Consider the following 15987-nt stretch of genomic DNA (forward strand, 5'->3'; position numbering starts at 1 on the left):
TATACATTATAAGATATATAGAGTCTATACATTATAAGATATATATATAGTCTATACATTATATGATATATATATAGTCTATACATTATATGATATATATAGTCTATACATTATATGATATATATAGAGTCTATACATTATATGATATATATAGTCTATACATTATATGATATATATATAGTCTATACATTATATGATATATATAGAGTCTATACATTATATGATATATATAGTCTATACATTATATGATATATATAGTCTATACATTATATGATATATATAGTCTATACATTATATGATATATATAGAGTCTATAAATTATATGATATATATATAGTCTATACATTATATGATATATATATAGTCTATACATTATATGATATATATAGAGTCTATACATTATATGATATATATAGAGTCTATACATTATATGATATATATAGTCTATACATTATATGATATATATAGTCTATACATTATATGATATATATATAGTCTATACATTATATGATATATATATAGTCTATACATTATATGATATATATAGAGTCTATACATTATATGATATATATAGAGTCTATACATTATATGATATATAGAGTCTATACATTATATGATATATATAGTCTATACATTATATGATATATAGAGTCTATACATTATATGATATATATAGTCTATATAGTCTCCTAGCTGCAGCAGGTGCAGCCCGTCTTCCTCCGGACTCTCGGGCTCCGGGCCGAGGCCTCCAGCGGGCCCTCGGAGCCTGGGACTTTCTTGAGTTCTCCAGCCCGCCGCCCGACTCTCCTCCCGGGGGGCGGGCGGGACGAAGCCTCCCTGATCTCCCGCCTTCGACCCCTTCCCCTCCCTGGGGTCTGACTCCTCCCCCCTTTCCTGCGGCCACGCCCCCTGGACGTCCTGTGCTCGCGGGGATCCATTCTGAGCGTGCCCAGTGGGAGGCGGCCGAAGGTCGAGGTCTGGTCTGATGACGACCTCTGACCTTTGACCCCAGGGGGGGTGCCGTCCTCCTCCTTCACCCCCCTTCTCCTCCTCCTCCTCCCGCCCCCCCCCCCCTCCCCTCCCGTGGGCGTTGAGGTCGGGGCTGAGGCTCCTGAACAGTTGCCTAGCGACGGTGTTGCCGCGGGGCGTGCGGGGTCGTGACCCCAGGACCCGGCGGGCGGCCGGGTCGTACCACCGCAGCGGGGGGCGCTGGTACCTGACCTTCGACCTCGCCGCCTCCAGCGGCCGGCTCCGCCTCCGGCAGCGGCTGGAGGCGGAGCCGGGGGCCGTGGCCTGGGGGGAGGGGCCGGGGGGTGGGGCCCGGAGGGAGGGGCCGGGGGGCGGGGCCCGGCGGGCGGGGGCGCCGAGGAGGAGGAGGGGGGCGCCAGGCTGCAGGGGGGCCAGGAGGGCGGAGTAGGGGGGGGGGAGCCGTCCCACCTCCTCCTCCGGGCCCTCAGCCCGCTCCTGATTGGCTGGCTGCTCCTCCAGAGACAGTGGGGGGCGGGGCTGAACTGGCTGACAGACAGCTGGGAGGACCAATGGGGCAGTCTGGGTTCCATGACTCACTTTGACCACCTGATGAGAGAGAAGTAAAACCAGTCACTAACTAGAACTAACTCACTATGACTAAAGTTAACCACAAGGAACACTAACTAGAACTAACTCAATATGACTAAAGTTAACCACAAGGAACACTAACTAGAACTAACTCACTATGACTAAAGTTAACCACAAGGAACACTAACTAGAACTTACTCACTATGACTAAAGTTAACCACAAGGAACACTAACTAGAACTAACTCACTATGACTAAAGTTAACCACAAGGAACATTAACTAGAACTAACTCACTATGACTAAAGTGAACCACAAGGAACACTAACTAGAACTAACTCACTATGACTAAAGTTAACCACAAGGAACACTAACTAGTACGAACTCACTATGACTAAAGTGAACCACAAGGACCACTAACTAGAACTAACTCACTATGACTAAAGTTAACCACAAGGAACACTAACTAGAACTTACTCACTATGACTAAAGTTAACCACAAGGAAAACTAACTAGAACTAACTCACTATGACTAAAGTTAACCACAAGGAACACTAACTAGAACTAACTCACTATGACTAAAGTTAACCACAAGGAACACTAACTAGAACTAACTCACTATGACTAAAGTTAACCACAAGGAACACTAACTAGAGCTTACTCACTATGACTAAAGTTAACCACAAGGAACACTAACTAGAACTTACTCACTATGACTAAAGTTAACCACAAGGAACACTAACTAGAACTAACTCACTATGACTAAAGTTAACCACAAGGAACACTAACTAGAACTAACTCACTATGACTAAAGTTAACCACAAGGAACACTAACTAGAACTAACTCAATATGACTAAAGTTAACCACAAGGAACACTAACTAGAACTAACTCACTATGACTAAAGTGAACCACAAGGAACACTAACTAGAACTTACTCACTATGACTAACGTTAACCACAAGGAACACTAACTAGAACTAACTCACTATGACTAAAGTTAACCACAAGGAACATTAACTAGAACTAACTCACTATGACTAAAGTTAACCACAAGGAACATTAACTAGAACTAACTCACTATGACTAAAGTTAACCACAAGGAACACTAACTAGTACTAACTCACTATGACTAAAGTGAACCACAAAAAACACTAACTAGAACTTACTCACTATGACTAAAGTGAACCACTAGGACCACTAACTAGAACTAACTCACTATGACTAAAGTTAACCACAAGGAACACTAACTAGAACTAACTCACTATGACTAAAGTTAACCACAAGGAACACTAACTAGAACTTACTCACTATGACTAAAGTTAACCACAAGGAAAACTAACTAGAACTAACTCACTATGACTAAAGTTAACCACAAGGAACACTAACTAGAACTAACTCACTTTGACTAAAGTTAACCACAAGGAACACTAACTAGAACTAACTCACTATGACTAAAGTTAACCACAAGGAACACTAACTAGAACTTACTCACTATGACTAAAGTTAACCACAAGGAACACTAACTAGAACTTACTCACTATGACTAAAGTTAACCACAAGGAACACTAACTAGAACTAACTCACTATGACTAAAGTTAACCACAAGGAACACTAACTAGAACTAACTCACTATGACTAAAGTTAACCACAAGGAACACTAACTGGAACTAACTCACTATGACTAAAGTTAACCACAAGGAACTCTAACTAGAATTAATTCACTATGACTAAAGTTAACCACAAGGAACACTAGCTAGAACTTACTCACTATGACTAAAGTTAACCACAAGGAACACTAACTAGAACTAACTCACTATGACTAAAGTTAACCACAAAGAACCCTAACTAGAACTAACTCACTGTGACTAAAGTTAACCAAAAGGAACACTAACTAGAACTAACTCACTATGACTAAAGTGAACCACAAGGACCACTAACTAGTACTAACTCACTATGACTAAAGTGAACCACAAGGAACACTAACTAGAACTAACTCACTATGACTAAAGTTAACCACAAGGAACACTAACTAGAACTAACTCACTATGACTAAAGTTAACCACAAGGAACACTAACTAGTACTAACTCACTATGACTAAAGTGAACCACAAAAAACACTAACTAGAACTAACTCACTATGACTAAAGTGAACCACAAGGACCACTAACTAGAACTAACTCACTATGACTAAAGTTAACCACAAGGAACACTAACTAGAACTAACTCACTATGACTAAAGTTAACCACAAGGAACACTAACTAGAACTTACTCACTATGACTAAAGTTAACCACAAGGAACATTAACTAGAACTAACTCACTATGACTAAAGTTAACCACAAGGAACACTAACTAGAACTAACTCACTATGACTAAAGTTAACCACAAGGAACACTAACTAGAACTTACTCACTATGACTAAAGTTAACCACAAGGAACACTAACTAGAACTAACTCACTATGACTAAAGTTAACCACAAGGAACACTAACTAGAACTAACTCACTATGACTAAAGTTAACCACAAGGAACACTAACTAGAACTAACTCACTATGACTAAAGTTAACCACAAGGAACTCTAACTAGAATTAATTCACTATGACTAAAGTTAACCACAAGGAACACTAGCTAGAACTTACTCACTATGACTAAAGTTAACCACAAGGAACACTAACTAGAACTAACTCTCTATGACTAAAGTTAACCACAAGGAACACTAACTAGAACTAACTCACTATGACTAAAGTTAACCAAAAGGAACACTAACTAGAACTAACTCACTATGACTAAAGTTAACCACAAGGAACACTAACTAGAACTAACTCACTATGACTAAAGTTAACCACAAGGAACACTAACTAGAACTAACTCACTATGACTAAAGTTAACCACAAGGAACACTAACTAGAACTAACTCACTCTGACTAAAGTGAACCACAAGGAACACCAACTAGAACTAACTCACTATGACTAAAGTTAACCACAAGGAACACTAACTAGAACTAACTCACTATGACTAAAGTTAACCACAAGGAACACTAACTAGAACTAAACCTTACTCACTATGACTAGAGCTGACCGTAACTAAAGCTAACTCACTATGACTAGAGCTAACCTTAACTAAAGCTAACGCAGTATGACTAGAGCTAACCTTAACTCAAGCTAACTCACCATGAGTAGAGCCAACCTTAACTAAAGCTAACTCTCTATGACTAGAGCTAACCTTAACTCAAGCTAACTCACCATGACTAGAGCTAACCTTAACTCAAGCTAACTCACCATGACTAGAGCTAACCTCAACTAAAGCTATCTCACTATGACTAAAGCTAACCTTAGCTAAAGCTAACTCACCATGACTAGAGCTGACCTTAACTAAAGCTAACTCACTATGAATAGAGCCAACCTTAACTAAAGCTAACTCACTATGACTAAAGCTAACCTTAGCCAAAGCTAACTCACCATGACTAGAGCTAACCTTAACTAAAGCTAACTCACTATGACTAGAGCTAACCTTAACTAAAGCTATCTCACCATGACTAGAGCTAACCATTCCAGTCCCTATCTATCCGCTATCATTACCTAACTAACTAGGACGCTAGTGTCCTACCTCTAACTATAACTAGCTCTGTGACTCTAGGTGACGTCATGTGACCTGGCATCGTGACGCCGCTCTGAACGCCCTCGTCCGCCTCCTCCTTGTGCATGCTGGGGCCTCATCGTCATGGTGATCCAATAAGGGGAGGAGCTTGGCAGCATCCTCTGACTCCACTTCCTTGTCCTGGCCACGCCTCCCCTCGACCTGGCTCCTCCCACCATGCCTGATGACATCATGCACGTTAACCCGTAGCTAGCGTTCTATTGGCTGCTCAGCAGAGGGACAGGTTGATGCCCCTCCAGGTCAACTCACCTGGCCAGGGCCTCCGTCTGGAAGTAGCACAGGAAGGCGGAGCCTCTGAACTGCTGCACCAGCGCCTCCACCTTCTCCTGATCCTCCCACTGCACCTGGGCTAGCGTCTTCCCCTTGAAGGACTCTGGGATGTAGCGGGGGCGGGGCCTCAGCTCCTCAACGGGGACACACCTGTAGTCCACCTGTAGGCCACGCCCACCGTCCGCTGGGAGGGTCCTGAGGGCGGAGTCTAAAGGTCGGCTCCTCCCCCTGTCTGCTGGGAGGGTCCTGAGGGCGGAGTCTGAAGGTTGGCTCCACCCCCTGTCCACTGGGAGGGTCCTGTGGGCGGAGTCTAGAGGTCGGCTCCACCCCCTGTCCGCTGGGAGGGTCCTGAGGGCGGAGTCTAGAGTTCGGCTCCACCCCCTGTCCGCTGGGAGGGTCCTGAGGGCGGAGTCTGGAGGTTGGCTCCACCCCCTGTCCGCTGGGAGGGTCCTGGGGGCGGAGTCTGGAGGTTGGCTCCTCCCCCTGTCCGCTGGAAGGGTCCTGAGGGCGGAGTCTAGCTGCTGAGCGTACACCTGGTCGTCCAGCCTCACCTGGCTCTCCGTCAGACAGGTCAGCTTCCAGGCCTCTGATTGGCCCAGCTGGGCTGGTGGGCAGGGCCCCCTGCTGTCTAAGGTCGCCTGACGAGACAGAAGACGCTGATGAAGGAGGCAGTGCTTTGCCGAGCGGTCAACCTGGTCACATCCTACCTGCTCTTACCTGTACAGGTGTGTCTCATCCTAACTGGTCTTACCTGTACAGGTGTGTCTCATGTTACCTTGTCTTACCTGTACAGGTGTGTCTCATGTTACCTGGTCTTACCTGTACAGCTGTGTCTCATGTTACCTGGTCTTACCTGTACAGCTGTGTCTCATGTTACCTGGTTTTACCTGTACAGCTGTGTCTCATGTTACCTGGCCTTACCTGTACAGGTGTGTCTCATGTTACCTGGTTTTACCTGTACAGCTGTGTCTCATGTTACCTGGTCTTACCTGTACAGGTGTGTCCCAGGAGTCACTCGCACTCCTCTGAGAACCAGACGAGCTGAAGTGGAAGCTCTCCGTCCCCCCCTGCAGGAGGCCGGGGGAACTACAGCCAGACCCCCTGGTGAGGAGGGGGGAGGGGCCTGGGGAACCACAGCCAGTCCCCTTGGAGAGGAGAGGGGAGGGGCCCCGCCGGGGGGAGGAGTGGCCCGGTAGGGGGGAGGGGCCCAGTAGGGGGGAGGGGCCAGGCAGGGGGGCGTAGAATGAGGAAGAGGAGGAGGAAGATTTTCTCCTGCGCTCGGTCTTCCTGTGGCACTTCCTGTGAACCCAGAAGGGGGTGGAGACAGGTGAGTGTGGGAGGGGTGTGTCTTCCCCAGGTGAGTGTGAGAGGGGTGTGTCTTCCCCAGGTGAGTGTGGGAGGGGTGTGTCTTCCCCAGGTGAGTGTGAGAGGGGCGTGTCTTCCCGAGGTGGGTGTGGGAGGGGCGTGTCTTCCCGAGGTGGGTGTTGGAGGGGCGTGTCTTCAGGTGACTGTCTTGTGTGGTGCTCTGTGATTGGTGAAGAGGACCAGTCAGGCACCGCCTCCCCAAAAAGCAGCCTCTCTGATTGGCTGTGGTGGGCCGCTGGGGGGCCTGACAGGGGGTCCCGGCTCCTTAGCAACTGGCCGTCGCCGTGGGAGACGCCGGGCCCTGGAGACGGGGGGAGGTCCGCATGGGGGGGGCTGAAACACACACAGGAGGGGGAGTCAGGGGTAGTGAGGGGGAGAGAGGGGGAGGGGGAGAAGGGGGGAGAGAGAGGGGAGGGGGAGAAGGGGGGAGAGAGAGGGTTAGGGGGGAGAGAGAGGGTGAGGGGGAAGAGAGAGGGTGAGAGGAGGGGAGGGGGGAGAGAGAGGGTGAGGGGGAGAGGAGGGGAGGGGGAAAGAGAGAGGGAGGGGGGAGAGGAGGGGGAGAGGAGGGGAGGGGGAGAGAGGGGAGAGAGAGGGTGAGGGGGAAGAGAGAGGGTGAGAGGAGGGGAGGGGGGAGAGAGAGGGTGAGGGGGAAGAGAGAGGGTGAGAGGAGGGGAGGGGGGAGAGAGAGGGTGAGGGGGAGAGGAGGGGAGGGGGGAGAGAGAGGGTGAGGGGGGAGAGAGAGGGTGAGGGGGGAGAGGAGGGGAGGGGGGAGAGAGAGGGGGAGGGGGGAGAGGAGGGGAGGGGGGAGAGAGAGGGTGAGGGGGGAGAGAGAGGGTGAGGGGGGAGAGGAGGGGAGGGGGGAGAGAGGGTGAGAGAGAGGGGGAGGGGGAAGAGAGGAGAGGAGGAGGAGAGAGAGGGTGAGGGGGGAGAGAGGGGGAGACGGGGGGAGAGAGAGGGGGAGACGGGGAGGGGGAGAGAGAGGGGGGAGAAAGAGGGGGAGGGGGAGGGGGGAGGTACCTTGAGCCAGCGTAGCGGTCGGGGTGGTGCAGCAGGACGTCCTCCAGGAAACGCTCCATCAGGCTGCTGAGGGTGGAGCCTCTGGGGGCGGAGCCTCTGAGGGCGGAGCTTCGGGAGGACAGACGCACCCGGGCCATGTGACGGGAGCTGGAGACATGCTGAGAGACAGACAGGAAGAGATAGAGATAGAGACGATCAAGGTACAGTAGACCAGTACCTGGTCCAGTCTGGTGTAGACCAGTACCTGGTCCAGTCTAGACCAGAACCTGGTCCAGTCTAGTGTAGACCAGTACCTGGTCCAGTCCAGTCTAGACCAGTACCTGGTCCAGTCTAGTGTAGACCAGTACCTGGTCCAGTCCAGTCCAGTCTAGACCAGTACCTGGTCCAGTCCTGGTCCAGTCCAGTCCAGTCTAGACCAGTACCTGGTCCAGTCTAGTGTAGACCAGTACCTGGTCCAGTCCAGTCTAGACCAGTTCCTGGTCCAGTCTAGTGTAGACCAGTACCTGGTCCAATCCAGTCCAGTCTAGACCAGTACCTGGTCCAGTCTAGTGTAGACCAGTACCTTGTCCAGTCCAGTCCAGTCTAGACCAGTACCTGGTCCAGTCTAGTGTAGACCAGTACCTGGTCCAGTCTAGACCAGTACCTGGTCCAGTCCAGTCCAGTCTAGACCAGTACCTGGTCCAGTCTAGTGTAGACCAGTACCTGGTCCAGTCCAGTCCAGTCTAGACCAGTACCTGGTCCAGTCTAGTGTAGACCAGTACCTGGTCCAGTCCAGTCTAGACCAGTTCCTGGTCCAGTCTAGTGTAGACCAGTACCTGGTCCAGTCCAGTCCAGTCTAGACAAGTACCTGGTCCAGTCTAGTGTAGACCAGTACCTGGTCCAGTCCAGTCTAGACCAGTTCCTGGTCCATTCTAGTGTAGACCAGTACCTGGTCCAGTCCAGTCCAGTCTAGACCAGTACCTGGTCCAGTCTAGTGTAGACCAGTACCTGGTCCAGTCTAGACCAGTACCTGGTCCAGTCCAGTCCAGTCTAGACCAGTACCTGGTCCAGTCTAGTGTAGACCAGTACCTGGTCCAGTCCAGTCCAGTCTAGACCAGTACCTGGTCCAGTCTAGTGTAGACCAGTACCCGGTCCAGTCCAGTCCAGTCTAGACCAGTACCTGGTCCAGTCTAGTGTAGACCAGTACCCGGTCCAGTCCAGTCCAGTCTAGACCAGTACCTGGTCCAGTCTAGTTTAGACCAGCACCCGGTCCAGTCCAGTCCAGTCTAGACCAGTACCTGGTCCAGTCCAGTCTAGACCAGTATCTGGTCCAGTCCAGTCCAGTCTAGACCAGTACCTGGTCCAGTCCAGTCTAGACCAGTATCTGGTCCAGTCCAGTCCAGTCTAGACCAGTACCTGGTCCAGTCCAGTCTAGACCAGTACCCGGTCCAGTCCAGTCCAGTCTAGACCAGTACCTGGTCCAGTCCAGTGTAGACCAGTACCCGGTCCAGTCCAGTCCAGTCTAGACCAGTACCTGGTCCAGTCTAGTGTAGACCAGTACCCGGTCCAGTCCAGTCCAGTCTAGACCAGTACCTGGTCCAGTCTAGTGTAGACCAGTACCTGGTCCAGTCTAGACCAGTACCTGGTCCAGTCCAGTCCAGTCTAGACCAGTACCTGGTCCAGTCTAGTGTAGACCAGTACCTGGTCCAGTCCAGTCCAGTCTAGACCAGTACCTGGTCCAGTCTAGTGTAGACCAGTACCCGGTCCAGTCCAGTCCAGTCTAGACCAGTACCTGGTCCAGTCTAGTGTAGACCAGTACCCGGTCCAGTCCAGTCCAGTCTAGACCAGTACCTGGTCCAGTCTAGTTTAGACCAGCACCCGGTCCAGTCCAGTCCAGTCTAGACCAGTACCTGGTCCAGTCCAGTCTAGACCAGTATCTGGTCCAGTCCAGTCCAGTCTAGACCAGTACCTGGTCCAGTCCAGTCTAGACCAGTATCTGGTCCAGTCCAGTCCAGTCTAGACCAGTACCTGGTCCAGTCCAGTGTAGACCAGTACCCGGTCCAGTCCAGTCCAGTCTAGACCAGTACCTGGTCCAGTCTAGTGTAGACCAGTACCCGGTCCAGTCCAGTCCAGTCTAGACCAGTACCTGGTCCAGTCTAGTGTAGACCAGTACCCGGTCCAGTCCAGTCCAGTCTAGACCAGTACCTGGTCCAGTCTAGTGTAGACCAGCACCCGGTCCAGTCCAGTCCAGTCTAGACCAGTACCTGGTCCAGTCCAGTCTAGACCAGTATCTGGTCCAGTCCAGTCCAGTCTAGACCAGTACCTGGTCCAGTCCAGTCTAGACCAGTATCTGGTCCAGTCCAGTCCAGTCTAGACCAGTACCTGGTCCAGTCCAGTCTAGACCAGTACCCGGTCCAGTCCAGTCCAGTCTAGACCAGTACCTGGTCCAGTCTAGTGTAGACCAATCTGCAGTAGCCACAGTATCCGTGTCTCGAAGTCCCAGCATGCCCCTCCATACCTGCTCAACAAAGAGAGACAGGTAGACAGACAGACAGGTAGACCCACAGACAGATAGAGAGACAGTAGAGAGACAGACAGATAGACCGACAGACAGGTAGAAACAGACAGAAAGGTAGACAGACAGGTATATAGACAGGTAGACCAACAGACAGATAGAGAGACAGAGAGAGACAGATCGACAGGTAGAGAGATGGACAGGCAGACCAACAGACAGGTAGAGAGACAGACAGGTTGAGAGAAAGACAGACAGACAGACAGGTAGAGAGAAAAGCAGAGACAAGTGTCATCACATCACAAATATCAGTTGTTTTCACATATGTAAAGGATAAATATAGAATATAGTACATATATAAAGGATATAGTATATCGATAAAGAATATAGTACACATATAAAGGATATATTATACAGATATAGAATATAGTACATATATAAAGGATATAGTATATCGATAAAGAATATAGTACACATATAAAGGATACATTATACAGATATAGAATATAGTACATATATAAAGGATATAGTATATCGATAAAGAATATAGTACACATATAAAGGATACATTATACAGATATAGAATATAGTACATATATAAAGGATATAGTATATCGATAAAGAATATAGTACACATATAAAGGATACATTACACAGATATAGAATATAGTACATATATAAAGGATATAGTATATCGATAAAGAATATAGTACACATATAAAGGATATATTATACAGATATAGAATATAGTACATATATAAAGGATATAGTATATCGATAAAGAATATAGTACACATATAAAGGATACATTATACAGATATAGAATATAGTACATATATAAAGGATATAGCATATCGATAAAGAATATAGTACACATATAAAGGATATATTATACAGATATAGAATATAGTATATACATAAAGGATATAGTATATCGATAAAGAATATAGTACATATATAAAGGATATATTATACAGATATAGAATATAGTACATATATAAAGGATATAGTATACAGATATAGTATATCGTGCATATAGATAGATATAAGACAAATGTATAGATAGAGAATATAGTAAATGTAGAATACAGTAGATCTAGATGTATAGATATATATAGAGTACAGTCGATATAGATATATTTGTATAGATATAGCTCGGGCCTATCGCCTTCAAAATGCTCAGGTCATGAGGGGTGTGGCCTCTCTTCTTCACCACATATTATGGGATGTGTTGCAACCGATAGCAACCAGGATGGGACTGGACCAGGGGTCCCATGACAACGATCTTGGGGAACACAATGAACTTTATTGACCACCGACTAAAGTTTAAACAGTGTGTGTGTGTGTGTGTGTGTGTATCTTACTCGTTCGGAACAGACTGAAGCTTTTTCGTGTTAATTTGTGTTGATTTAGTAACACGCCGTTCCGTTAGTGAGCATGCGCAGAGCTTCGAGCCGTGATTGGCTGACAGGGCGAGGAGTTTCAGCTGTTCAGACGAAGAGGAGCATGAGGTCCACGCAGTCCTCCCGTCGGCACCATCCCGGGGTCAACACCGTCCTCCCGTCGGCACCATCCCGGGGTCAACGCCGTCCTCCCGTCGGGACCGTCTTTGTATCCAGACCGGTGAACCCGTTGGAGCTGGAGCTCGGAGGACGAGCACCAGCGCGTCACGGCTCCTCTCACGGCTCCGTTCCGACTCCGTTCAGTATCATGTTTATGTTCCGCTCTCCTCCCATGACGTCAGAACCCACCTGACATCAACGACACGCCTCTAGGTGACGTCAGGACCTAGCCGACGTCAACGACACGCCCCCTACATGACGTCAGGACCCACCTGATGTGGACACTTGCTTTATCACGTGGTCCCGATGTGAGGACGGCCCAGGCTCCAGTCTAATCCCCCGCAGGTCCAGACCTGGTTAAACCCCCCAGGACCAAACAGACCCCCCAGGACCAGACAGACCCCCAGGACCAGACCTGGTTAAACCCCCCAGGACCAGACAGACCCCCCAGGACCAGACCTGGTTAAACCCCCCAGGACCAGACAGACCCCCCAGACCTGGTTAAACCCCCCAGGACCAGACAGACCCCCCAGGACCAGACAGACCCCCAGGACCAGACCTGGTTAAACCCCCCAGGACCAGACAGACCCCCCAGGACCAGACCTGGTTAAACCCCCCAGGACCAGACAGACCCCCCAGACCTGGTTAAACCCCCCAGGACCAGACAGACCCCCAGGACCAGACAGACCCCCAGGACCAGACCTGGTTAAACCCCCCAGGACCAGACAGACCCCCAGACCTGGTTAAACCCCCCAGGACCAGACAGACCCCCAGACCTGGTTAAACCCCCCAGGACCAGACAGACCCCCTAGGACCAGACCTGGTTAAACCCCCCAGGACACGTTGGGGTCCCAGAGGACCTCATCCTGGTCTCTGGATAAAAGCCTCTCAATATAAATCCGAGCACACAAGAGCTAACTGGACGCCCATGACCCCGGACAAAGAACCAGACCAGGGTTTGAGAAGAGCTTTTATTTGTGCTTTGGGTGAAGGTGCTGTGGGTGGGGTTCAGATCTTGTTGAAGGCCGCTACGTCCATGGACTGGACGTAGTCCTCGAACGCCGTGATCCTCTCTTCCAGGATGTCTGTTCCTACCTGGGAGAGAAGACGGAGTCAGACCCCCCAGGACATAGACAGCCCCCAGGACACCCATCAGATCAGACTGTCTTTAACCCGCCCCCGTCCCCCAAAGCTGTCCCCGTCGTCCCCCAAAGCCGTCCCCGTCCCCAAAAGCCGTCCCCGTTGTCCCCCAAAGCCGTCCCCGTAGTCCCCCAAAGCCGTCCCAGTCCCCTAAGCCGCCCCCGTCCCCTAAGCCATCCCCCTAACTCACCTTGTCATCTTCCACCACGCAGCCGATCTGGAGCTTCCTGATGCCGTAGCCCACTGGGACAAGCTTAGCTGCAGAGACAGACAGTCAGAGGTCATGGGGTCAGCCAGGAGGTCATGGGGTCCCCACATGGGGTCATGGGCTGAGGGGGAGGAGCCATCAGGTCATAAGGATGTCATCACGGTTTCAGCCGAAAGATGGTATGAGATCATCACAGGCTCCTGTGCGCAGACGTGCGTGTGTGTGTGCCTGTGTGTGTGTGCAGACGTGCGTGTGTGTGCCTGTGTGTGCGTGTGTGTGTGCGTGGCGTACACTGTCCCCACAGCAACCCGTCCAGCTGGATCGTGCGGACACATTCCTCCAGCTTGGCCATGTCCGTCTCGTCGTCCCACGGCTTCACGTCCAGCAGGATGGACGACTTAGCGATCAGCGCGGGCTCTGGAACACAGGGGGGGCCACAGGGAGGAGTCACAGGGGGTAGGGACCACAGGACCAGGTGGTGGTCTCTAGGACCAGGTGGTGGTCTCTAGGACCAGGTGGTCGAGGGGGCGTGTCACCTACTTTTAGATTTCCTGGCGGCGTACTCTGCCAGCCGCTCCGCTTTGATCCGGGCCACCTCCTCGCTCTCCTGGAGGAGAAAGAGGTCAACATCAGGACCGTCACCTAGCAATGAGCCGGTCCAGGGGAGCCGTCACCTAGCAACAGGCCGGTCCAGGGGAGCCGTCACCTAGCAACAGGCCGGTCCAGGGGAGCCGTCACCTAGCAACAGGCCGGTCCAGGGGAGCCGTCACCTAGCAACAGGCCGGTCCAGGGGAGCCGTCACCCAGCAACAGGCCGGTCCAGGGGAGCCGTCACCTAGCAACAGGCCGGTCCAGGGGAGCCGTCACCTAGCAACAGGCCGGTCCAGGGGAGCCGTCACCTAGCAACAGGCCGGTCCAGGGGAGCCGTCACCTAGCAACAGGCCGGTCCAGGGGAGCCTCAGTTCATAATGATGTCATCACGGACTCAGCCGAAAGATGGTATGAGATCATCACAGGCTCCCCTTAAACCGCCTGGTTACCGTGGTTACAGTGACCCACCTCTTCATCAGAGCCGAACAGGTCCAGGTCGTCGTCGTCGTCGTCATCGTCGTCGTCGTCTGCGGGTGGGGTGGGCCGGCCCTTGGTGCTGTCGGCCACGCCGGCCGGTCCGTACTGGGCCAAGGGCTTTTTCACCCCGGGGAGGCTGAGGGCCAGCAGAGGTCAGAGGTTAGGGGGTTCAGGGTCGCCACTGGGGCCGCGGGGGGGGGGGGGGCGGGGTCAGAGAGGAGGCGTCAGCACAGAATCAGACGAAAGATGGTTAAGAAAAGATCATCATCCCCCAGCCCTTGAACCCCCCTGCCCCAGCCAGCGGACTCACCTGCCCTTCTCCTTCTGGAACGACTTGATGTGGTTGAACCAGCGCAGGGCGTGGCACAGCTGGGCGGGGGGGGGAGCGGCCAGCGCCTCGAACACTGCCACGTCCGCCTGGGACGCCACGAAGCTGGGGAGGAGAGGGACCGTCAACACCTGGGGGGCCACAGGTGCTCGCGGTAGCTCAGACCTCTACGGCCCTGAGGGTTAGCCCTAACCCTGAGGGGCTCTTCACAGCGACATGGACACCGGATACTACCGATGATACTATAAGCACCATTAGGATCCCTACGGGGCATGTCTTTTAACGTGGCATTATTCATGCACTCATTGTTCATGCAATCATCGTTCATGCACTCATAAGCGACGCAGCGCGGGAGCACCAGGCGCCCGCCTCTGCAGGACGCGTCATCACATGGCTCAATGCTAGCTACTAGCGCAAGTGGTTAGCATAGTTAGGTATGGGGGCAGCGCCAACTCAAACTCGGAGTTGGAATGAGTCGCAAAACTTACGAGTTTTCAACCCAAACATGAGTTCGCCTGACCGTGAGGTTTACTGCCAGGAGTAATGCTAAGCTATCTATGCTAACAGCTAGGCGCTACCAAGACAACATGGCGCTGCCGGTAGCTCGAGACGCTAACTGTTAACCCATCCATGCGGAGATTAAGAGACATCTAGATTATGACAGCTACACTATACAGATGTATTGCATATTTATTGAAGATATAGATATAACTACATCACATCTATGTAATAATAATAAAAGGTTGAATCGAAAGTACGTCTTGGTAAAAGAAGGCGCTCTACTGCGCATGCACCGACCCCTCAATGTAGCTCCGGTCAGCGAGGAAGCCGTCGAGCAGCGCGAGGCCCGCGGGGGACCGGAGGTCTCCGAAACCCATGGAGAAGGAGCGCGAGGAACCGGGAGACAGACCGGAGGACACGTGGAGACGACGCGGAGGAGCAGCGAAGGAGCGACCGAGGAGGGACGGAGGGCCTTTATAGAGGAGGAGGAGCAGGGGGAGGAGACAAGGAGGGTCTATATATCTGAGGAGGGGGAGGAGATAAGGAAGAGTCTTTATAGAGGAGGAGGAGGAGGAGGAGGAGAGAAGGAGGGTCTATATAGGGGAGGAGGAGGAGAGAAGGTGGATGGGTGGGTGGGACTCCTCATCTTCTTCTGTTAAGTGATCTTCATGCATTAGAGAAATGCTGCCGCCAACAGGCAGTCACACATAGCTTGGCACATACACACAGCCAATGGATGTTAGCTTAGCACATACACACAGCCAATGGATGTTAGCTTGGCACATACACACAGCCAATGGATGTTAGCTTAGCACATACACACAGC

At 50.7% G+C, this 15987-nt stretch overlaps 2 protein-coding genes across 2 annotated transcripts; both read right to left on the reverse strand.

The window, feature by feature from the left end:
- Positions 1-689: 689 nt before the first annotated feature.
- On the reverse strand, positions 690-12046 carry zdbf2 (zinc finger, DBF-type containing 2; the record flags this gene model as incomplete). The annotated part of the gene is made up of 8 exons (XM_079734300.1): positions 11720-12046; positions 10285-10361; positions 7865-8022; positions 6472-7180; positions 5462-6120; positions 5207-5372; positions 1001-1575; positions 690-918 (listed from the first exon to the last, which is right to left on the reverse strand). The coding sequence occupies exons 2-8, from the start codon at positions 10357-10359 to the stop codon at positions 690-692; spliced, it is 2571 nt and encodes an 856-aa protein (XP_079590426.1). The 5' UTR covers positions 10360-10361; positions 11720-12046.
- An 828-nt stretch (positions 12047-12874) lies between these two features.
- eef1b2 (eukaryotic translation elongation factor 1 beta 2) lies at positions 12875-15620 on the reverse strand. The gene is made up of 7 exons (XM_079734928.1): positions 15459-15620; positions 14643-14765; positions 14324-14468; positions 13806-13872; positions 13557-13682; positions 13248-13315; positions 12875-13012 (listed from the first exon to the last, which is right to left on the reverse strand). Exons 1-7 carry the CDS (start codon positions 15536-15538, stop codon positions 12926-12928), a joined length of 696 nt encoding a protein of 231 aa, XP_079591054.1. The 5' UTR covers positions 15539-15620; the 3' UTR covers positions 12875-12925.
- Positions 15621-15987: the final 367 nt, after the last annotated feature.

Source organism: Pollachius pollachius (assembly GCF_949987615.1).
Source record: "Pollachius pollachius genome assembly, chromosome: 4".
NCBI lineage: Eukaryota > Metazoa > Chordata > Actinopteri > Gadiformes > Gadidae > Pollachius > Pollachius pollachius.